At 53.6% G+C, this 22,065-nt stretch overlaps 2 protein-coding genes across 3 annotated transcripts in view; one reads left to right on the top strand and one right to left on the bottom strand.

The window, feature by feature from the left end:
• Positions 1–1,223: 1,223 nt before the first annotated feature.
• LCMT1 (leucine carboxyl methyltransferase 1) lies at positions 1,224–19,399 on the bottom strand. Of its 2 annotated transcripts, none has more exons than XM_040079539.2 (11): positions 19,294–19,391; positions 17,841–17,932; positions 17,216–17,337; positions 15,064–15,140; positions 14,228–14,289; positions 7,853–7,955; positions 6,500–6,620; positions 5,656–5,757; positions 4,913–5,004; positions 3,682–3,779; positions 1,224–2,011 (listed from the first exon to the last, which is right to left on the bottom strand). In XM_040079539.2, exons 1-11 carry the CDS (start codon positions 19,368–19,370, stop codon positions 1,989–1,991), a joined length of 969 nt encoding a protein of 322 aa, XP_039935473.1. In that variant the 5' UTR covers positions 19,371–19,391; the 3' UTR covers positions 1,224–1,988. The 2 variants fall into 2 exon arrangements, with proteins under 2 accessions (XP_039935473.1, XP_039935472.1); XM_040079538.2 differs by lacking the exon at positions 1,224–2,011 and adding an exon at positions 2,034–3,293 and having other exon boundaries at positions 19,294–19,399.
• A 448-nt stretch (positions 19,400–19,847) lies between these two features.
• Positions 19,848–22,065, top strand: part of ARHGAP17 (Rho GTPase activating protein 17) — a 41,842-nt gene continuing 39,624 nt past the window's right edge. Inside the window, exon 1 of the mRNA XM_040078772.1 lies at positions 19,848–19,957. Within this exon, the coding sequence (XP_039934706.1) occupies positions 19,905–19,957 (53 nt within the window). The 5' untranslated portion in view covers positions 19,848–19,904. The remainder of the gene's footprint in view (positions 19,958–22,065) is intronic.

Below are 22,065 nucleotides of genomic sequence, written 5' to 3'. Positions count from 1 at the left end.
CCAGGGTCACACATCCCACGGGCAGCAGGCACAGCCACCTCTCCTGGCCGGAAACCTTCCCGAGGCAGCGGCTTCCAGCCGAGCAGCGCTGCTCCAGCACCACCCTCCACATCCAAACACTCCCTGGAGGGAGCTGGAGGAGCCATGGATCTATTTCAGTCAGCACAGCCCCGAGCTCCGTCCTGCCCACCCCGTCCTCCCCCGGAGCTGCCAGGGATCCCGGCCCCTTGGATGCTGCTGGAACCCCGGAGCACGAGGTGACCCCATTTCCTCACCGCTGCTGCCAACAGCGGGGAGAGGCTCTGCGAGCTTTCCCCGCAGTGATTTCCCTTCTCCCGGCTGGGTGCTGAGGAGCTGGGAGTGGGAAGCCAAGCTGCTGCAGGGCAGGGCGGCACCGTGGGGCCTCATCCCGCTCCGGGGCCGAGCTCTCCCTTTGGGGAGCAAACCACACATCACCCAAAATAGAACTGTGAGCACCGGGACGTGCCTCATGCCAGCAGAGACATTGTTCCCAAACACAAAGGGACGGGATTATGACAAAGAGACACAAAGGACTGATGGAGCCCAGCGGATCTCCGCAATGAGCCGCGCTCAAACCCGCTGGGATGAGAAATGCAGCAGCTCAGGGGATGTTCCCCAGGGGGGACCGGCTCCAAAGGAACAGATTTGGATGTTCTGGGGCGGCCACGACTCCAGCCTGGCTCCCACTCAGAAGGATGCTACAGGAGGTTTAGGGAACATGGTCCCAAAGGAGGTCTGGCTAAAATTAAATTGACAGCAGAGATGGGCTTTCATGCAACTCTGAATTCCCCATTTAACCCCCGAGGAAGGAGCAGGACAGTGCTGGTGCCTCTGGGCAGTGACTGCTCAGGAAGGCTCCTGCAGCGCACAGGCGTTGCAGGGCTGGGCTTGGGTGGGTTTGGGTTCATTTTCAATGCCTGAAGGAAAGGTCACTTCCCTGGATCCCAGAGGGGGTTGGGTTGAAGGGACCTCCGAGGCCACCCAGTGCCACGGGCAGGGCACCTCCCCCTGTCCCAGGCTGCTCCAAGCCCCCTCCAGCCTGGCCTGGGACACTGCCAGGGATCCAGCGACAGCCACAGCTGCTCTGGGCCTGCCAGCAGCTCCTTTAAAAGGATACTCCTGGTGAGGCACTGGGTGAGAGGAAAAATGTCACTAAACCAGACAGAAACCGGTCACTTCTAGCAAGTAAGACAGGAGACAAATTATAAATACTAAACATTTATTATTTTTCTCATAGGAAGGTGGCAAGATCCAATTTCAAACAACAGGACAAGGGCTTTCATTGCTGTTGGGATTTTCTTTTGCTTCTTTTAAGGGGAGAGAGAGAAGGAGGAACTGGTGTAAAGATACTACCAGAAGCAGTGCAAATCGAGATTAATTTCTTTCTTCAGCATCCCAGTGCTGAAACCACGAGCTAAGCTTTTCCCAGTTGAATCAAGTCTATTTTCCAGTTTCCTGAACGTCACAGAACACAGTCAGGGCCCTCCTTCTCCTTCCCCCTTCCCCAAGAACACCCAGCAGTGACAGCCTTGCACGGCAGGGAAGCCTGGAGAAGCCAACACGGCGCCACTTCGTCAAAATGAGACCTGAAGAGAACAGAAACGCCCCGAACTCCCTCCCTGCTCAGCCATGCACAGGGCAGGGACGCTGTGCTGAGCTCCCCAGCGCTCCAGGCTCCTGTCACAAACACGTGTTACACACCCACGGAAACACAGAAGAGGGAAATCAAAGGATCCAAGAACACTTCACTTCCAGCTTTACACTAGGGAAGGCAAGCTTTACGCTGGAGGTACTGACACCTCGTGCAAGTCCACGTCAGACGGCTGGGAGGCAAGTCCTGCTCACACAAAGTGTTCCTTGGAACCACCCAAAGGCACCAGGAGCTGGCCCAGGCACGGCTCGGGGCTGGCACGTGCAAATCCCAAATCCCATCCTCTCCGTGCCACGGGGCTCCCTCCCTGCAGCCCTCAGAAGTCGATGTTTGCCAGACCTGTGTGAAGACAGAGAGGGATTTGAGGGAAGAAAGGAGGGTTTCTTCTCACCCTCCCTGCCCTTCACTGCACCAAGGGCAGCCACGTGCAGCAAGAAAGATGCTTGGAGAGTTATTTCATTTTTTTTTTAAATTTAAGCATAAAGGATTTGGTGTGAGGAAAGCAGGAAACAGGCTGGGCTGGACTTCTCTAACCCTGTTTTGATTGCGATGCAGCAATTCATTTGATGAAATCAATTTGCAGGAGCACTGGAGTTTTGCATGGCAGAAGGGAACAACACAATGCTCAGGAACCTCGGGGTCTGCCCATGAAATCAGGAGGACAAAGCAGGGGAAGGTACCATAAATGAGGGCAGTAAATTCCCTCTGGATAAAAGAGCCCTGCTTTAGATGGAGGCATACCCACGCCATGTCCATTGGACACTTGATTATCACCTTTGAGATCGCTGACTTTTGTAAATTCTAAGATACCCCGCACCCCTCAACCTCAGCACCCCAAACTGCCCCCAGCCCTTCTCTAATCACATTGCTGACACCCCCAAAACAGGGGCTGCTCTAACAGGTGAACTTTTGGGCATTAACTCCTCTGAAATAAGTTGTGTATTCCAGTCAGCACTTTCCAGCCTGAAGAAATCCCACAGAGAACATTGGTTTTGAGCTCACAGCTCTGGGGGACTCAGGAGAGCACCAGCACAAGGCAGCAGCTCTGTCACAGCAGCAGCAACAGGGTGTTGAAGAGCTCCTTTTACCAGTTTTTATTTGAAGATCCCCTTTACCAGCTCTGTCAGAGGCTTCGCTGCCCAGGCAGGCTGCAGAGACCAAATCTATTCCCATTTGCAGGAGAACAGTCAATAAAATCTGCTCTTGGATACTCTGTCAGGAGCAGGGGAAGGGCAGAGAGGATGAGGGGGGGAAATGATACAAGCAGCAGGCAGAGGTTTTCTGGAAAGACTGGAGTCCCTGAAATTGCAGCCAGAAGCAGAGACAAACTGTGACTGCAGCAGCGTTGTCTTTCTAATCTGGACAAACACATCCATCCTTCAGCCAAACAACAATTCCTCCCATTTTATCACGTCTTGAGCAGCAGCAACATCCAAATGCTACAGGAAGCCTAAAACAAGTCTCTCTTTCACAGAAATCCCAGTCCAGGAGAGGCAGAATTTGAAGAACAAAAGGAACACGTAAAAGGGCTCATTTCAGAGGGAATATTCTCCCCCAGGGAGAAAGCGGCGTGGAAAACTTCAGTGTCAGATGGCTGCAAATGGGGACAGTGCAGAGAAGCCTGGGATAAGGAATACAAATTTATCTTGGTGTTGTCAGGACACTGTGCCTCCATATCCCGTGTGCCCATATGGCACTTCCCATGCATGGGATTTGTAAACCTTGCAATTAGCACTGATGGGATAAAGCAGGCAGCTATTTAAAGTAACCCATACGGCATCTGCTGGTGGAACAGCTCCAGCTCCCCTGGGCTGGACAGGCTCCCCCTCGGATGCCCCTGCACCCTCCAAAGGCTGTGGAGGGACAATCCCCAGCTGGAAGGTGCTCCCAGCCCAGGGAGGGAGCAGCACCCTGGAGCAGGGGGGCTCCAGCGCCCCTGGGGTAAGATCCCAGCCCTCCCACAGGACATTTCCATGGCAGGATCACCCCCAGGTGCTGGAGAACATTACCCAGGTTGCTGCTGTCCTTGGAAGCCCAGCAGATGCAGTAGTGCTGCATCAGTTGTTCAAACAGCTCCTTTTCATCCAGGAATTCAAGGGCTTCTATTCTGTAGGGATGAAATAAAAGTCGGGATTTGAGCCGGACTCTCCAGCAGAATTTTTACTGAATTGTTCACCCCATGGGAGTGAAAACTGTGGCCAGAAAGGCAGTCACTTCTCCAGGGAACAATCACAGGTATTTGTCCAGGACGGCACCACTGCTCCCACCCAGTCGAGTGACCCACAGGGTGCTTTCAACTGCTCATCCCTGGAATTCCCCCTTCCAGGACTCATCTGTGCGACTCCTCACAAACACCAGGGCTGCTGCTGAGGATCTAAAGGGGCAAAAGTTCCTAAATTCACCCCTGGGTGTGAAGTGCTGCAGAGGAACCCTCTGGGAAAGGCTTTTCTGAAGAAAAAGCATTTGCCTCGCTGATACTGGAGGACAGAGTTTACATAACCCTGTTTCCTTGTGTGGAACGAGTGCACGGAGCTGCACAGATCCAAGGTAGCCAAAAATGCCGCAGAGAAAGCACGAGCTCTGTGTCTCCACCAGTGCCATATGGTCCCACCACACATCCCTGTTCCTATTTAAACCACCTCTGATTTCCACTCTCACCTGTTCAGTTCCAGGCTTTGAGAAACCCCCATACATGAATGTTTTGACCAAGGTAACTCGCTCAGCTGATTCCAGCCATGAGCGGCTCACATTTCACATTATATCCCTAAGAAGCTGCCCCTTAAAATTTCCCACTGTTCAGCATTTCATGCAGAAATATTCACAAAATCCAGGCAGACTGGTGACTGTTAAAGAGCCTCCAGTCCCTGCTCTGTGCTCCGAGTTCTGCAGAGCCAGCAGTCTCCCCCTCATGATTTCAACGTGTCGTGGCTTAACCCCAGCCAAAATCTTCCCAAGGAACATCCTGGGGACTGCAAAAAGTCAGCACAGCATTTCTGTGGCATCTTCCATCTGCAAATTTTCCCTCAGGAGATGCCTTCTGTCACACCCAAATAAGCCATCACTACTTCCAGCCTGCTCCTGGCAGCGTTCACCCTCTGGATCCTCAATCCCGGCGTTATCCTGAGGCTCTGCAGGGCTCCAGGCTCAGGAATGTTGTGTCTGCAGCCCCCACACCACACCTGGACGGGAAGGACCTTGGAAATGGCACCTGGGGATGACTTTCGGGTCCCGAGGTGGTACCTTTTGACATCAGCCTGTGGCAGGGAGCTGTACACCTTCATCATGTCGATGGCACGGGCATTTTCCCAGCCGCTCACCAGCAGCCGCTCCCTCTGGAAAACAAAGGGCAGCACGGCTCTCACAGCGTTCCAGGGAAAACACCTGAGGGCAGCTGCTCCCACCAAGGATTCCACTGGGCAGCTGATTGCCCTGTCCTCTCAAAAGCTCCCAAACTCTTCCCTGAAGGTGTGCTGCTGCTGCTCAGTGCAGGGCCAGGCTGGGCTGGGCTCTGACCAGCAGGTTCTGAGCCACCACTGACATTCAGCTACCAAAGAGGAGCCCTGGGGTGACCAAACTGTGGCCTGCCAGGACCTGAAGGAGCCAACACGAAACATGGAGAGTGTTTACAAGGGATGGAGTGCCAGAGATGGGATACTGGGCAGGAATTCTTCCCTGGGAGGGTGTTGAGGCCCTGGCACAGGGTGCCCAGAGCAGCTGAGGTTGCTCCTGGATCCCGGGCAGTGCCCAAGGCCAGGTTGGACAGGGCTTGGAGCAGCCTGGGACAGTGGGAGGTGTTCCTGCCATGGCAGGGGTGGCACTGGATGATCTCTGCAGTCCCTTCCAAGCCAGACCATGCCCCGACTCCAGGATAACGTGGCCAGCAAAGGGCTCAGAGACTGCCCCACCCTGCCCTGGCCCCTGCTCAGAACCCGCAGCCAGGTCACCAGAGCTCAGGCCCAGCCCCTGGGCGGTGTGCCCCTCACCTGGGAGTGCAGGGAGGCGCAGAGCTCCACCCCGGCCAGGTTGCACTGCCGCCGCTGCAGGTTCTCGATCATGATCTGCCCGAAGCGGTCCCTCATGTTCACCTCAGGGAGAGAAGGAGACAGAATGTTCCCCCTTCCCTCCACCAGGGATCCACGGGGAAAAGCAGGAGCCTGCTCAAACCCTTGGACTGCCTACGTCACCAAATGCACAGGGGATCAGTGAGCGGCACATCCCCACTGCAGCTCTCACTCCCTCCTCCTCCTCCTCCTCCTCAGGAGCAGCCTGGGTGGCAGGGGACAGTGCCACCGGACAGTGCCACCGCCCTCACCGGGCTGGCAGCACAACTGCCTCTGCTTTCAGCTCCCCAGCAGTGATTTACAGCTTGGAAGATCCTGTCACTAATTCCTGGAGCCACCTCGTTCCCCCGAGGCAGGGCTGCGCTTCCACAGGGACAAACGGAGTTCATGCTGATGTGATTTCTGCTCCACTTTGCCAAAGAACACAGAGGTAATTATGTAATGCCATACACCCAGGGCCAGCACTCAGCATCGTTTCTTTTCCCTCTGCTTTAGCTAAATCAATATTCTGCGGTTTTTTCCACAGATGGATTAAGTCTCAATTATTTTGCTTCAACACGGCCCAGAAATTGTCTTTCAGAATAGCTGTATTTTCTCTACAATGAGCTAACCAAGCTACAAGTTAAAACACATTACTGCAGAAACGGAGCAGAAACTGCTGTTTCTACAAAAGGACGTGGCCCACTCTCACTCCTCAGCAACTCCCACCTAGGAGAGCAATTTTAATGACAACAATGCCGGCCTCAAAACGCCCCTTTGGTTTTACCTGCTCATAATTGATAACCATGGCCACGGGGAAGGCGCTCGCTGCCCACTTGAGCAGGTTTGCAGACTGCTGGGGGGTCATGTAAACCAGCACACACTCGGCCACCAGCAGCGTTGGCAAACTGCAAAACAAAACCAAAGGAGAACGCCATTTCCAAAAGGAAAAGAACGAGAAAAATCTGCTAAGGGCTGGGAGCAAGCAAGTCATTTCATGTCTGCAGAATCTCCTGAAAGAGCTCCATTTTTCCTGAACTAGACACCGAGGGCTGAATGAAATCTCTTCGTCACATTGACTAAAACTGGGTTTTCTGGCAGCTGTGAATTAATGAACCACGGGAGACTCCCGTGGTTGTGAACCAGAGGTTTTAGGGCTCCATCTCCCCAAAGTCAGCCCCGAGCACAGAACAGTGTGCACTCTGGAAGTCCTCTCTGACAGCAGGAGCTGAGGTGTGCTCAAATTCCCTCTGCAGGACAATTGTGTTAGAATTCCCTCTGCAACACAGCTCACACTCTTGTAGAGATCAGTGAAATCAGGCATTAATAACAAACTGAAAAAAAACCCCCAACTTTTCTCTTAAAAAAAAAAAAGTTCTAAGAAGAATTTTAATTAGATAAATTTGTTCAGTATCTGTAAAACAATCTTCACATATTATTATCTAACAAAATGTAATCCATAGTTTGCACGTTGCCTCTTCCCCCTCCATCCACCAAACAACAAAAATAGACATCCACACGAGAGATTTTCTTCACAATTATTGAGTTTGCTTTTAATTGCTGGAATGAAAGGGGGAAAAAAAGTCACTAGAAGCAGGAGAAATTCCACAAGGAGCAGCGATGTAGGCAAGCAAGGCAACATTTCAGAGGATGGAAGTGTAAAGAATTAAATGGCAATTTGATGCATTCTGCTTCCCCATATGCTCTCTCCCACCCAGCCAGATCGCTGCTATTTATATTGCTTAGATTTTAAAGGTCTGTCCATCATCCACTCAAAAACTCAACTCCTGCCCCCCCAAAGCCTCATGGTGAACAAGAAAACCCCAGAGGAGCTTTGGGATTCAGATCCCAAGGACTCCACCGCAGTCCCACCAAAAGGTTTAGGGAACAGCAGGGGTTTAAGAGGAGGCCACAGAAAATAATCACCGAGATAAAAGTGAGAAATCACAAATCCTGGGATGGTTTGGGTTGGAAGGGATCATGGAGACCAGCCAGTGCCACCCCTGCCACGGGCAGTGACTCCTTCCACTGTCCCAGCTCCAAGCCCTGTCCAACCTGGCCTTGAACAAGCGCTTCCACAAGCCCCAATTCAAAAATTAAAAAAACAAACAAAGAACCAATTAAACCCCTGTGATCTTACTGCATATCCAAGCTATGTTTCTTTAGCTTTTCCTCCAGATCTGATGGGAAACGGAGGTCTGCTCCCACTATGGAATATCGACTGGAGTCCAGGCTGTGGGAGTCTGCAAGGCAAAAACGTGGAGAGACCAACGCCACAAATGAGAGGGATGCTGGAGCTGCGAATCAGACAAACCCCACAGGAGCACACGCACTGGGAGCCAAAGTTTGGTCTGTTACACCCAACTATGAGCAGCAAACTCTTCTTTTGAAACCACGAATTCCCTTCCTCGTTGTGCTTCCCGGTGCTCCATCAGCACCAGAGCCTGCTCTGAGCCTCCCCTCTCCCTCTGCAGCCACGCTGAAGCTGAGGTTATCCCAGCTGTTACCATGGTTTCCAGGAATGCAGAGAGGAGAGAAATGGGAAGATTAAAGGCAGGATTTTTTTTTGGTTTGTTTGGAGATTCATCTTAGATGGATGGCCCAGTGTATGTACACAGGAACTACACGAAAGTACATCGATTTCTGAAAAACTAAGCTAAGTGACAATAGCTCAAATATTAACAACAGAGAGAGTTATATAAATTAACCATAGCTGCAGTTATATAATAAATATGGGGAGCAGACATAGGCTTGCAGCCAAAGCAAAAGTCATCATTTAGCCTTTGGGTGTGGTTTAGGGGTGGCATTTAAGGAAAGAGTCAAACTAGAGAAGGCATTCTGAGCAACAGCTATTCCCCTGGGTACAACAGGGTCCTGCAGGAATACTGGCATGGCTCTGGAACACCTCAGCTTTCCTGGAGGGCACTCCAGGCCTCCCTGGGCAGCCCCTTCCAGCACCTGACCATCCCTTCCACGGAGAAATTCCTCCTGACGTCCAGCCTGAGCCTCCCCTGGCACAGCTGGAGGGAGGAGAGAAGAGAAGCCAAGTGGCTGAAGGGCCAGGATGAAACAGATTCCCATTTCAGGAGAGGGGAACAAAAACAATTGGTGACAAGTGTGGGTTTTCTCAATTATTACATCAAGCAGTGATCAAACACTCCAGAGGATGCACCTCTGTTTAGTTTTCAAGTGACCAAGCCCCTGAAAGTGGCACTAGCAAGTGACAATAGCTGCCATTCCAGCAACGCTTGGGAGCGGATCCAGGAATCAGAAACAGTTCAGAAAGAGAGTTACAAGGGAAGAAAAGAGAGAGGGAAAAAAAAGAAAAAAAAAAGTTGTGCGGCAAATGATTCAACATTTTGAGTCAAGGCTTTTTCCATGTGCATGTTCTGTAATAGCTTTACTACTTCCCACACCCTTCTATTTAAGTGATTACATCAAGGCCATGATAATGGCATCAAAAAAAGCCACCCAAAAACCCCACCACACACAGGGAAGTGCTTAAATAGGGATTGGTTTCTGTCCTTGGATACGGCACAGCGAGCGTCAGCCACCACAATTAGTAGGGAATTAATGCCAGCTCCCTGTCCAGCTTGGACACACAAATACATCAATAAAGAGCAGAAATAAAAGCCAGAAATAAACCACAGAACTTTTTCTGCGATCCAGGAGAGAAGGAGCACAAGGAGCCCAAGGTGGAAGCAAACGTGCCGTGCTCACATCACTCCCATTCGAGCATTTTTATCCTAAAATCCTCAACTGCTTTGGATTGGAAGGGACCTTAAAGCTGATCCAGTGCCAATCCCTGCCACGGGCAGGGACACCTTCCACTGTCCCAGGCTGCCCCAGCCTGGCCTTGGGCACTGCCAGGGATGGGGCAGCCACAGAACCCGTGCCAGGGCCTCCCCACCCTCCCAGGGAAGGATTGCTCCTCGGAATCTCACCCAAATTTCCCCCTTTTCTGATCACACTTGGCAAACTCCAACTGCTCCACCACCTCCCCCTCCGGCAGCAATCCCTGGTGGCAGCTGGGGACAGCTGGAACTGCCGCTGTCCCCAGCCTGGAGGGCAGAAACATCCCCAAAACTGCTGGAGTGCTGGGACATGCTGGCACCAGCTCCTGCCCTCCCGCAGAGCTGGAGGTGCTCGGGCTCTGCAGGGCCAGGGCTGCACTGGGATGTTCCCTGCGGGCTCCTGCCCACTCAGGACAACCTGTGAAGTGTCAACGGGAGCAATCTGCTGCCCAACACCGAGCAGCCTTGCTGCAAATGGATTTTACAGCTCCTGGATTTTACAAATCCACGGGGCAGCTGGAAGAGGAAAACCAAGCTCCAGCTTGGCAGCAGGCTCACGGGGTCCCCATTGATTTCTTGTGAGGAACAAGAGTTTGTTTTAACTGAATTGATCTGCTGTGAACGTTCAAAGGCCTCTGTTCATTCTCACTGCAGTGCTGTGACTCAGGCCAGCTGCCCTAATGCTGGCACAGCCACAGACGGTTGGTGGCCTCAGACACTGAAAATCCCATATTCCAGGCACTAATTCCCACCCAGGCACACCCAGCTCGTGTTTGCTCTTAGGGAGGTTGCTTGGTTGGGTGTTCTCCTCTAGAGCTGCCCCGGGGATTTGTGTGATGCTCACACTCAGCCACGTACAAAGAATCTCTCTGGACTTGGCTGAAATGAAGGTTTGAGAAACACCAAACTCAGATTTAACCTGAGAAATACAAGGCAGGGGAGAGGAGAAAGATGAGCCCCGGCACCCCAGCACCCCAGGCAGGCTCTGGTGGCCCAGGCCCAGGGTTCAGCTCTCCAGGGATAATCCATGGAGATGGAGAACGCCCTGCCCCAGGCACGCACCGCACGCACTTGGATGTTGATTTTCCACGGCTTCTGGTACAGAGGTAACAACACAAGTGGTTCAAATTTCACAGCGATAGAACAAGACAAGCTGGCAGTAACTGAACAGCAGCAGGAGCTGCTTACAGCTGCCTTTTGACCTCAGCACACTGAATCTTTTCTGCGCAGCAGCGCTGGGAGAAGCCAGTGCTGTGTTGGGGGGCGGCCTCGGCCCTCCCTGCTGCCCTGACCCTGCTGCACTGCAGCCTCCAGGCACACCGAGCTCTTCCTCCGCCACAAGAATTCCGCTTTCCTCTCTTACTCTCTTCTCACATTAGTGCAACAGCTTCCTGGAGGTTTTCCAAGAGACAGCATGCAGGATACTACTGACTCCAAGAGACTTCATTAGGGTTTTCATGCTAAGGCATCTCTGGCAGCTTCACAAAGCAGCAGCCCCTGCAGCCTGCTCGGCTCGCTGCTCTCCGCCAGCTCAGGCCTCCCCCAGGGCACTGCCACACACTCACCTGGTCCTGGAAGCTCAGGGCAACCCCTGCAAGTCCCCCTGACACCGGCACCGGGTCACAGCAGAGCCTGGGCAGGGAGGGGAGCTGCAAGGACAGAGAGCCAGGCTGGCCCAGGCAGGGCAGGAGGTGTGAGAGGCACACAGAGGGAACAAACAGTTCACCGGGCGCAGGCTGCGCCTGCCAAGGTCACAAAGGTGCAGCAGTGACCTCCCAGCACCAGCAACACCCAGCAGATAGTGCCACTGAACTTTGAGAACAATCTGCTGGGGTGCTGCCGCAGGGTGTCACCGTGAGGGGACACCTCGCTGCGTTCCTGGGCTCCAGCTGTGCCCTGGAGCTGTGTCACACTGAGGGGACACCTCGCTGCGTTCCTGGGCTCCAGCTCCCGCTCTGCCTGCCCAGCACACGCTGCCCTGAAGCCACTGAGGCTGGGGATTAGCAGCAGCTTCCTGGCGTGAAAAGATTCAGAAAAGCAGAGAGAGAACCTCGATCCTGCCAGTCCAGATCAGCACAACTCACAACCAAAATTCCAAACAATCGAAACAAACCATTCCCGGTACAACAGAGACAGGAGTGTGAGCTGATGGGGGGAGGCAGGCCCAGGGAGGGACGGGATTCTAAAATCCCTGCCCACATCCCCACAGAAACCTGAACACTTCCCTACCTGTGCCAGCGGCAGTCCCAGAGCACTGCACAGTCTAACAGCTGCCAGACCAAAGGTGATACCAGCCCATGGATGATACCCAACCCTCCAGAGGGAAAAGTCAAAGAGAGGAAACCCCTACCAACACTGCACCTAAGTTGTTTTTCCAGCTTTTTCTCAAAAATACTTAAAATTGCTTTGCATTTCTGTGCCATTACTGAGCTCATCCTTTCTTCCATCTATTTATTCTAATAGCCAGATCCTGCAGGAAGGCAGCAATAATCATTGACATGTGAGGCACAAACTGTTTTTCCCCCCTTGTGCATCACTTTCTATTAATCCACATTGAAATCATCATCAAGTCACTAATTTCACAAGATACTTCTACAGTTCTTTACCACTCTTCAGAGTTTGGATTTGCCAACAAGCTGCCACTTACTAATCACTCTATTTTCCCAATTTTTTCTTAGTGTTGAACAACAACATATCCTCAAGCACAGATCTCCATCTCCTCCATAACGAAAATGAACAACATATGCTCGCCCTCCATCCCAGCTCCTCATCCATATGAGAACCATTCCCTCCCCACAGCCACGGTGCCACTTCTCTGGCACACTTTGGCATGGGACACAGTCAAAACACATTCCTGAAATCCAAGCACTACAGCGGCGTCCTTTTCCAATAGGTATGCTGACTTGGAGAGCTCCAACAGACGTGGGAAGCACAGCTTACCCTTCCAAAGGCCATGGTGACTCTTTCCCAACACAGCCTACGATTCCTGTGCCCCCCCGGGTCTGTGTGTTCGATTTGCTCAGTAGAGACATCAGCCCCACAGGCTTGGGGCTCCCTGGATGTCCCCTGGAGCCCACCTGAGCCCCAGCCACAACCTTCCAGGAGACAGTTTCAAATGACAGGGCACCTACCAACCAGCAGCTGAGCAAATTCCCTGCCCAGTCCCTTTAGATCTGTAAGAACTCTCTGCTCATCTGTTTGATTTATCTGCTTATTCCAGCACCTCTTCTGCTGGCACCTCCCCACAAAGCAGCTCCATCAGTTGATCCCTAAACCAGAGTTCCCAGAGACCTCACTGGATCTGACCTGTGGCTGGGGCTCAGCTCAGACTGGAGCTCCACAACACCTCCACGAGTCCTGGACACGCTGCTGCATCCCAAAGACCCCGGTGCAGCAGAGCCCAGCCTGGCAACGGCGAGGTTGTGACTGAAGTTTTAACACCCAGCACTGAGGAGGAGCCAGAGAAGCAGCTCCAGAGAAACCAGTCCAGCCCCGTGCTGTGGGAACTGGCTGTTAAGAGCCCTAGATTACAGCAGGGCAGGTGCTCTGCTGCTCCAGAGGTACCTGCAGCCCTGCAGGAACACAGGGCCAGCCCCTGGCACGGACCCAGGGGTGCCCCTGGCACAGTGCTGGTGCAGCACATCTCCCTGGGCTCAGAAGTGCCCCTGCCTGGAAGCCAGGGCTCCTCTCCTGCTGAGCTGGAGCTCTGGGCTTTCACCTTTGGAGGCCCCAAGGGAGAACTCTGCCCTTCCAAGGACATCAGCAGCGCTGGGGAGTGAAGACACAGAAACGTGCAACAGGAACATCTGCAGAACGTGCCCAGAGCCTGGGCAGGGACTGTGCCCATGGAAGGGACACAGGTGGTCACAGCAGGCTCTGCCAGGGGCACACAGGGCAGCTGCTGTGCTGGGTGCAGGGAATTAATTACTGCCCCTCTTAATTGTCTGAAGCAGCCGCTACAGCTCAGCATCTGCACGGAGAACACGAACTCAGGGAACCCAGGGAATTTTCCACAAGTAAAAAGGTTTTCAAGCGCAGTCCTGACACAAACATACAATTACAGAATGACTTGGGCTGGGAGGGACCTCAGAGACCGTCCAGGGCCACCCCTGCCACGCAGGAACACCTTCCCCTATCCCAGGTTGCTCCAAGCCCTGTCCAGCCTGGCCTTGGGCACTCACAGGAATGAGGAGTTCAAAACCTTCTGTTCTGTAATGAGGTTAGAAACCACAAGAGTACATCACATCACCTGAAATTATCATCCTTTTAACACTAAAATGGAACAAACAGCACTGGCTCAGGAGCCTGGACTATGCAGGCTGTGTTTCTGCTGTAAAAACTCTGCTAAATGCAAAGATTTGTGCTCTTAATGAGACAGAAAGCAGATAAACACTTGACAGATATTTTAATCCAGTATCCATGCCTCTGTGTAGCACTTTTTACTTTCCTGTGACAGAAAAGGAGCTACATATGAAAGAAAGAGAAAAAACCCAACAACTTTCTGCCAGAATAAAACCACTTAAAGAGAAGACATTTCCAATATGACATGGAACAAATGGGCAGGAGTCTGTAAGAGAAGAAAAAAGCTGCTTTTCCCTCCCAATTCTCTGTCCAAACAGCATTTCAAACATTAAAAGCCTGCCCACATAGCAGAACAAAATGATCAGAAAAGTTTTAAAAGTGCTGCAGTACATCACTGACTGAGTTTGAAGATGACTCACCTATTAGAAGAGAGTCCCCTGAATGGGATTCCATAATTGGTTTTGACAGGGGAGGTTTTGATCTGTGGGAAGAAGGAAGAAGCATCTCAGAGTAGTTGAGACCGTTGAACAGTGTGCTTACAGCTTTTTTCTTAACATATATATATATATGTGTGTGTGTGTGTGTGTGTGTGTGTGTGAAGCAGCCGAGGGAATTTCTCTGCCCTCTGCTGGAAAGGAAAACCTTTGCAAGTCTGGCGAAGTTGGAGCTGAGTTTATACATAATTTCTCCAAGTTTTGAGAGAATCTTTCAAGAGAAATCCAGGTCCTCCGTACTGGGTCCTCAATAACCCTAAATGGGTTCATCCCCCCAGGATATTCCCGTGCAGCAGCAGCCGAACAGGCACATCTGGGAATTCAGCACCGTCACTTAATCATGGGAATTCAGCACCATGACTTAATCACCTCGATTTGTCAGAAGTGTCCCTGCCACACAGGGACTCTGTGTGGCTCCCTGAAGCTTTCACACCCTCTGCAGCCCGGGACAGGGCCTGCCTGCACACGAACCCTTATCCTACACACTTAGGGAATGGGTTGGGAAAGGTCCCCCCATCCCGCCCAGTGCCACCCTGCCATGGCAGGGACACCTCCCGCTGTCCCAGGCTGCTCCCAGCCCTGTCCAGCCTGGCCTTGGGCACTGCCAGGGATCCAGGGGCAGCCACAGCTGCTCTGGGCACCCTGTGCCAGGAACTGCCCACCCTCACACCCCAGAAGAGGAAGAGTTTCTCAGCAGAGATGAAATAAACACACTGACTGACAGCCGTTCTCCCACAGCTGAACACTGGCCTCACACTTACTTGATATTATGTATTTTTCTTGCAACGATCATTGGAAAATCCACTTCAAAATATTTTCTAGGGAGAAGATTTTCATCCTGGGAATTGCAGGAAGACACTCGAATTAGGGACACTCCAGTTCCACGTGCACGGGACAAGACAGAACCTCACATCCTGAGCAGTTCTGGTTTGGCTTACGCTGGCACTTGTAACAGCGGTGTAACAATGTCCCACAGCTCAGAACCCCCTCAAATCCAACAAAACCCAGCTGAGAGACATTAGAATGCCCTCGAAGAGTTAAAGGAATTATTCAATATTTATGTAATCACAGAATCCCAGGATAGCTGGGGTTGGAAGGGACCTCTGGAGCTCATGCAGTCCAAGCCCTGCCCAGGCAGGGTCCCCCAGAGCAGGTGGCACAGGAACGTGTCCAGGAGGGGTGGGGATGTCTCCAGAGGGGCAGAAGGACTCTGATCCCAGACACCAGGTCACTGAGACACACTCCAGCCATCTGTTCTGGGGACCTGGGAGAGCTCAGCAACAGGAATGTGCCGCAGCATTTACCCCCGTTCTCAGCACAGCCTTCCAAGGAAAGAACCAGGAACGTTCTGCCAGGCTCACCCAGACAGTGACCACATTCCAGCTCTCCTCCAGCCCACAGCCAGGGCACAGCACACCAGCCTGCCTGGACTACAAAAGAGAGGAAAGCTCTCCATTCCACGCTGGCACAAGTTCCCAGCCTGGTGGAGGAGCTGTGCCAAGTGTCTCCCTGTGCAGCAGCCCCTCTGTGATGGATGTTGCTGCCCGTTCTGGCTGTCAGCCCCTGGGTTTCTGAGATGAAAGCAGCACTCAGAGCCCTCAACACTCCAGCGACTGGCTGCCAGCTTCTGCACATTCATTACACCACACCTGCTCTCTGCACGGACAAAGAATTGGAATTACAGGCCCCACTTCAGCTTTTAAAATCACCGTTTTCAGTGATTTCAAAGTCACAAAGCACTTTATTGGCAGAGCTTTTATAGGAATGCAGGTAAGATAAAAGCTTCACATCTCAAAAAAAAAAAAAATCAGAGCTGTCTCCCTTCCACTGATGGAATACAATGAGTTGTGACCAAGCAAAATGCTCCTCAGGCTTCCCTCCAGAGCCCAAATTTACCGATGTAGTGCTAATGGGAAGGCAATTCACTCAGAGGTGTGTTCACCCAGAGTGATACCATCATACAACACCCGAGTAACCGAATTTCCATGAACTGCACACACACACAAACACTCCTGTCTATGGAACAAGCTGCCCAGAGAAGCTGTGGATCCCTGGAAGTGTCCAAAGCCAGGCTGGATGGGCCTTGGAGCAGCCTGGGATGGAGGAAGGTGTCCCTGCCCATAGCAGAGGGTGGGACTGGATGATTTTCCAGATTCCTTCCAATCCAAAGCACTCTGTGATTCCATGATTTGCATAAACAAACTCACAACTGGAATCCCAGGGGAGGTGGGGAAAGGGTGGCAGCAGGTCAGGGAATGATCCTGCACTTGTCCCTGGTGGGGCACAGCTCCAGGGTCCAGTCCTGATCTCCAGGAACGACCAGGAGCTGCTGGAGAGGGTCCAGCAGAGGCCACAGAGATGATCTGGGGTCTGGAGCATCTCTGTAATGAGGAGAGGCTGCGGGAGCTGAGCCTGGTCAGCCTGGGGAAGGGAAGGCTGAGAGGGGATCCCATCAATCCACACAAATCCCTCCCAGGGGTGTCACAGCGTGGTTCCAGACTGTTCAGTGACAGGACGAGGAGCAATGGCCAGAAACTAAAACACGACAAGTTCCACCCTGACGTGAGGAAGAACCTCCTTCCATGGCAGAGGACAGAGCAGAGCCCTGACACGGCAGAGCCCTGGGACAGCTGCCCAGGGAGGGTGTGGATCTCCCTCAGGAGATATCCCAAACCCACCTGGACACGTTCCTGTGTCACCTGCTCCAGGTGACGCTGCCTGGCCAGGGGCTGGACTGGATCACCAGAGGTCCCTTCCAAGGCCAGCTGTCCTGGGATTGAGTGAGAGCTCCTGCTGTGCTCTCCCCTGCACGCTGCCCTGTGTGACAGGGCCAGGCTGGACGAGCCCAGGGCAGCCTCTCATGGGTCCCCCAGCCCCGTGTCCCCAGCCAGGCCTGTCCCTGTCCCCCCTTACCTTCAGCCTCCAGAACAGGGTGTCCATGCCAGCCCCAAGATTTACAATCTGACAGTTGCATTCTGTCCTCTCCAGGAAAGCCTTGATCAGGTGACTGACTCCGTGCACACGGGCATAGTAACCTGCACCACACACAAATTATTGTTATTGTCACGTAACCCTCCGTGTCTAACAGCCAGGAAGATCTTTAGGCAGCCTGTAGGAAGAATAATGCCCTCTTTGCAAGATACCTCAGGGCTTTTGTTCTTCTTTTTTAATTACAAACAAAACCTCACGCGCTGATAAAACTCAGCTCCTTGGGTTGAAGTTTTAGTCAAGTTTCAGCTCAAGCAGAGCAGAATAATTCTATACTTGCAGAGACCCAACTGTCCTGGGTCAAACCAACATTTCTGACTGCTTTGAGGAGATCTCTGCACAGGGACACACAGAGACAGCCCACTCAGAATACAGAAAGCAAAGGAAGAGAGTTTTGATTCACAGATGGGTATTTAAAAGATCAGACACAGCATGGAATTAGTGCTGTGAAGAACCCCTGTCTCATTCTGCCCCACATTCCCCCCTCACTCCCGGTGTGCAGAGGTTTTGTCAGGACAGGTGAGGTGGCCCCGTTCGCATCCCAACTCGCCTCTGTTGATCTCAGGTGCTTTCCTTTCTTTGGCTTGTCTCACAAAATACTGGATGTAAGGGTCCTTCCAGTAGCCAACACTCACAGCAAACCTGTGCAGCAGCAGGGAAAAGAGAGAGTTATGAAATGAGACCACCAAAATTGACCCAAAAAGATACACAGGCTGGAAAGGTCCCTCTGGGCCGGGTGTGCACATGCAGGTTTAAAAATCTGTTCCACGTGTGGAACTGTTTGAACTAAGAGATTATATAAAGTTTAGTTAGAAAAATTAGCTGTTGCCATATTTAACAAGCATCTTTTTAATGGCCTCTTTGCTATTGGACGAAATTTTGTGAGCAAAGATCTAAATCTCAAATATTCCCTCCTGTGGGACCCAGAGGATGAATTGTGTTTCCAGCTCCTAAGACATACAAATCTGGCTTTATTTCTACACTCTGTTATATGTCAAGGTGTTTGCACTTATCCCAGAGCTTCTACACATCAGGAATATCAGTTTAGCACAGTGTTACTCTGATTTAGCAGAACTTAGGAGTTTCACAACTGATTCCAAAAGGAAAACTCTCCAACCAAACTCAACAACCTGCTGCTACAAACCCAAAAAGGACAGCTCAACCAAACAGCAACAGCAGAGGTTAAAATTCACACCCAGGCACAACAGGGAATGAAACTCATCCCTCTCCCGGCGCCCATCCCGGAGGGGGAGAAGGAAAGAAATCTGAGAAACATCGTGTTGGTTCTTCCCTGAGATATCAAACACTACTATACACTATTAGCTACTGGCCAGCACTGCAGGTTGGTTTATAGACACCCCCGGCAGGGTTAGCAGCAGCAGCAAGGTGAGGTTTGGGGTGCAGAGCTCTTCCCTGAGATATCAAACACTACCGAATGCTATTAGCTACTGGCCAGCACTGCAGGCTGGTTTATAGACACCCCCGGCAGGGTTAGCAGCAGCAGCAGGGGGAGGTTTGGGGTGCAGAGCTCTCCCCTGAGATATCAAACACTACATACTCTATTAGCCACTGGCCAGCACTGCAGGTTGGTTTATGGACACCCCCGGCAGGGTTAGCAGCAGCAGCAGGGGGAGGTTTGGGGTGCAGAGCTCTTCCCTGAGATATCAAACACTACCATACACTATTAGCTACTGGCCAGCACTGCAGGTTGGTTTACAGACACCCCCGGCAGGGTTAGCAGCAGCAGGGGGAGGTTTGGGGCGCAGTGGCGGGTCGATCCCTGGAGCCGGCGCTCGGAGCACCCCCTGTCCTCACTCGGGGGTTCCCCCGAGCACTCACCGGGATCAGCTCCGAGCTGATCCCCGCGCACAGCCCCGGCACCGGCAGAGCACGGGGCCGCTCCCCGGGAGCCGCCCGAGCATCGCCCCCCCACTGCCCAGCCCCGCCGCGGGGCCGCGGCCGGTGCGCAGGGAGACGGGCGGGTGCTGCCCCGGCTCCGGTACCGTTTGCAGACGGACGCGTCCTCGCACGTTCCCCGCACCGCCTCGTCCGCCTCGTCGGGGCCGGCAGCGGCCGCCATGGAGCGCGCGGGGCCCGGCCGCTGCCGCCGCCCCTGCGGCCGCGCCCCCCGCCGCCTCTCATTGGGCAGCTCCCAGCGGAACTCGGAGCCCATTGGTCCGCGCGCTCATGGATATGCGCAGCCCCCAATGAGAGCGCGTGGGGCGCGGCGCCCCGTCCAGGAAGCGGCGGCGGGAGCGCAAGGCACACCGGGAGCTGTAGTCCGGGAGCTGCTAGGGGCTAACCGAACGGGATGCGGGCTTGGAGCTGTGCGGGGACGGGCGGCCCCGCCGGGGAGCTCGGTCCCACATAGCGCAGCAGCACCCGGTGCAACGGGGAGAACGGCGCGGGGAGAGCCGAGCGCCGTGCGGGGCTGCGGGCGGGACATCCGGGCCGGGGGCCCCGATCACGTGCGGTGCGGGGAGGGCAGGGCCGGAAGCGGCGGGGGCCGGGCCGGGCCGCGCCGGGCGGGCGGTGCTGGGGCGGAGGCGGCGGGGCCGGGGGCGGCCGGGGCAGAGCGGCGGGGCCCGGGCAGCCCGGGGCAGCGGCCGCCGCCATGAAGAAGCAGTTCAACCGCATGAAGCAGCTGGCCAACCAGACCGTGGGCAGGTGGGCGGCGGGGACGGGACGGGACGGGACCGGGCGCGGGGGGCTCCGCTCCGCGGTCTCGGCCCCGCGGGGCCGTGCGGGGGGCGAAGCCTCGGGGGGAACGCTCGGGGGTAAAGGCGCTCCGGTGCTAAGGGCTCGGTCCGCGCCGGGCCCGGGGCCGTACCGTGCCTCCCCTGCCCGGGGGTCGCAGCCACGCCGGGCTCTCCGGGGCTCGGCGGAGCCCTCGGGGGCCCCGAGCCCCTCCCCGAGCCCCGCGGGGCTCTTCGCATCGGCCGCTTCTTGTCTGCGCTCCGGCGGCTTTCGTTTCCTTTCTGCCGGCGCTAGCGTTGAGGTGTTTGCTCCATTTCTCCTTTTCTCTCGCATCTGAGAGGACTTCCGAGAGTGCTGCTCCGGGACTTCGTTTGCCTCCTAAGCGCTCAATTTTAACAAAACTACCCGGAGCGCTGAAGGGACAATTGCCCCCAGTTTCCAGCTGTCGGAGTCTGGGAAGGTTTTTAACTCGGTTGGGGAGCAACAAATCTGTGCCCAGACAGGGAAGTGCCCTGCAGCAGCAGCTGTCCCTGAGCTGAACATGCAAATGTCACCGCGCTGCTTTGCTAGCAGAAGTCAATGCTTTCCTGCAGAAACTTCCTTCTGCTTTCAGCAAAGATTTAATCTGAAAATCAGTTCCCGTATTGAGGGTATAAATTGGAAGTGTGTACTGATACTGAAAGTATAAACTTATTATCTGAGTTTATGTCTTGGTGGCCTCCTTTCCAATAAGTCCCTTAGCGGGGTGTTTGTTTTCCTTGGAGCCCACACAACCCAGGGCAGGTGTGCCGGCTCATAAAGCCCAAGGAGGAGATTTTTAATAGGTTTGTTACGCTGTTAAAGAGAGAACAACTTCCCAACTAACCTCGTCCTCTCATTCCCCTTTCATATCAATCCGTGGGCTTTTTATGTTGTTGGAGGGACTGCTGGCATTCCCTGTTCGCATGTGTCAGCCCCACAGCTCCAAATCCCGAGCGGAATTTGGAGTAATCCGGGTTGTTCCGAGCAGGATAAGCAGCTCGGGGTGCTTTGTGCTCCCGGGGGCAGGTGTGAGAGTGCAGCAGCCCGGGAGGGGTGGCTGGGGAGGCTGGCAGTGACCTTTGGCCGTGCAGGTGAGGGCTCTGGGCTGCTCGGGTGTGGTGTCTGGGCAGGTTCCTGTCGCACACCTGGGGTGCCCTGGGCACGGGTGGCATGTGGGGGGGCTGGTTTTGGTAAAACGCTGACGCTGCTGGCATTGGTTTTCATTCAAAGCTGTATAAATGACACCGAGTCATTTGGTTTTATACGTTTGATACTTGTTAATTGTGACTATTTCACGTTGCTCATCTGCTCACGTTTCATGTGCTAGGACCTTGTTTTGTTTCCCAGAATAAAATCCCATAGCAGGGATGGATTTTAACAAGTTTCACTTTCAGGTATCAGGGCTGAGGCTTTCAAGTTTGGTTTGGGAAGCACTGCAGGGCTCATGGAAGACATGACAGACATTCAGCAGAGTTACAGGCGATATCATACGTTCTGCTGAGTTGTATTACTTTATATTGACTTGCTGAACTCATTTATTAGTTTTTTTTTGCACTGGGATCAAATGAGGAGACAGGTCCTGTGTCAGGAGGATCCCTGTGGTTGTGTGAGTGCCCAAAGGGGTGATGGCTCAGTGTTTCAAGGCCCTAGGGACCCCAAAGGGAAGGAGCTGCTCCCAGGAGCAGCAGTGTTGGGATGCATTTGGGATCTGTGCCGAGGGGTCACATCCCTGGGGCTGATCCCTGCCCAGCTGCTGTGTTTGGGAGTCTCCTCCTGCTCTGCTTTTCCCTCCCTCGGAGGGTCTGGGCTGTGGGAGAGCAGCCACGCTCCCCTGAGCTCAGCAGGGCTGGCAGCCATGTGTTGGCACCCTCTGGTTGTGGCTTTAACGTGGGGCTGTTTGAGGGGAGGGAGGAGTGACCCTGCCCCGCTTCCAGCCGTGCCATCCTGGGCCTTGCACCCCAAATATCACACCTGGCATCGGGGAAGTGACGCCTTAATACGGGAAATAAGAGAAGATGGGCAAGAGCTCCGTCAAAGCCGGGGAATGGCATTTATGG

The sequence above is a fragment of the Hirundo rustica genome, chromosome 15 (genome assembly GCF_015227805.2).
Source record: "Hirundo rustica isolate bHirRus1 chromosome 15, bHirRus1.pri.v3, whole genome shotgun sequence".
NCBI classification, from domain to species: Eukaryota; Metazoa; Chordata; class Aves; order Passeriformes; family Hirundinidae; genus Hirundo; species Hirundo rustica.
This window is presented reverse-complemented; position numbering and strand designations above follow the sequence as displayed.

Excerpts from the sequence above, each read along its gene's own strand:
- LCMT1 (XM_040079538.2), bottom strand. The coding sequence starts at position 19,370 with ATGGCGGCCGCTGCCGGCCCCGACGAGGCGGACGAGGCGGTGCGGGGA. Across the intron at positions 15,141-17,215 it reads CCCTGTTCTGGAGGCTGAAG|GATGAAAATCTTCTCCCTAG; the intron begins GTAAGGGGGGAC and ends TGCAATTCCCAG. Across the intron at positions 3,780-4,912 it reads CCACAGGCTGATGTCAAAAG|AATAGAAGCCCTTGAATTCC; the intron begins GTACCACCTCGG and ends TCATCCCTACAG.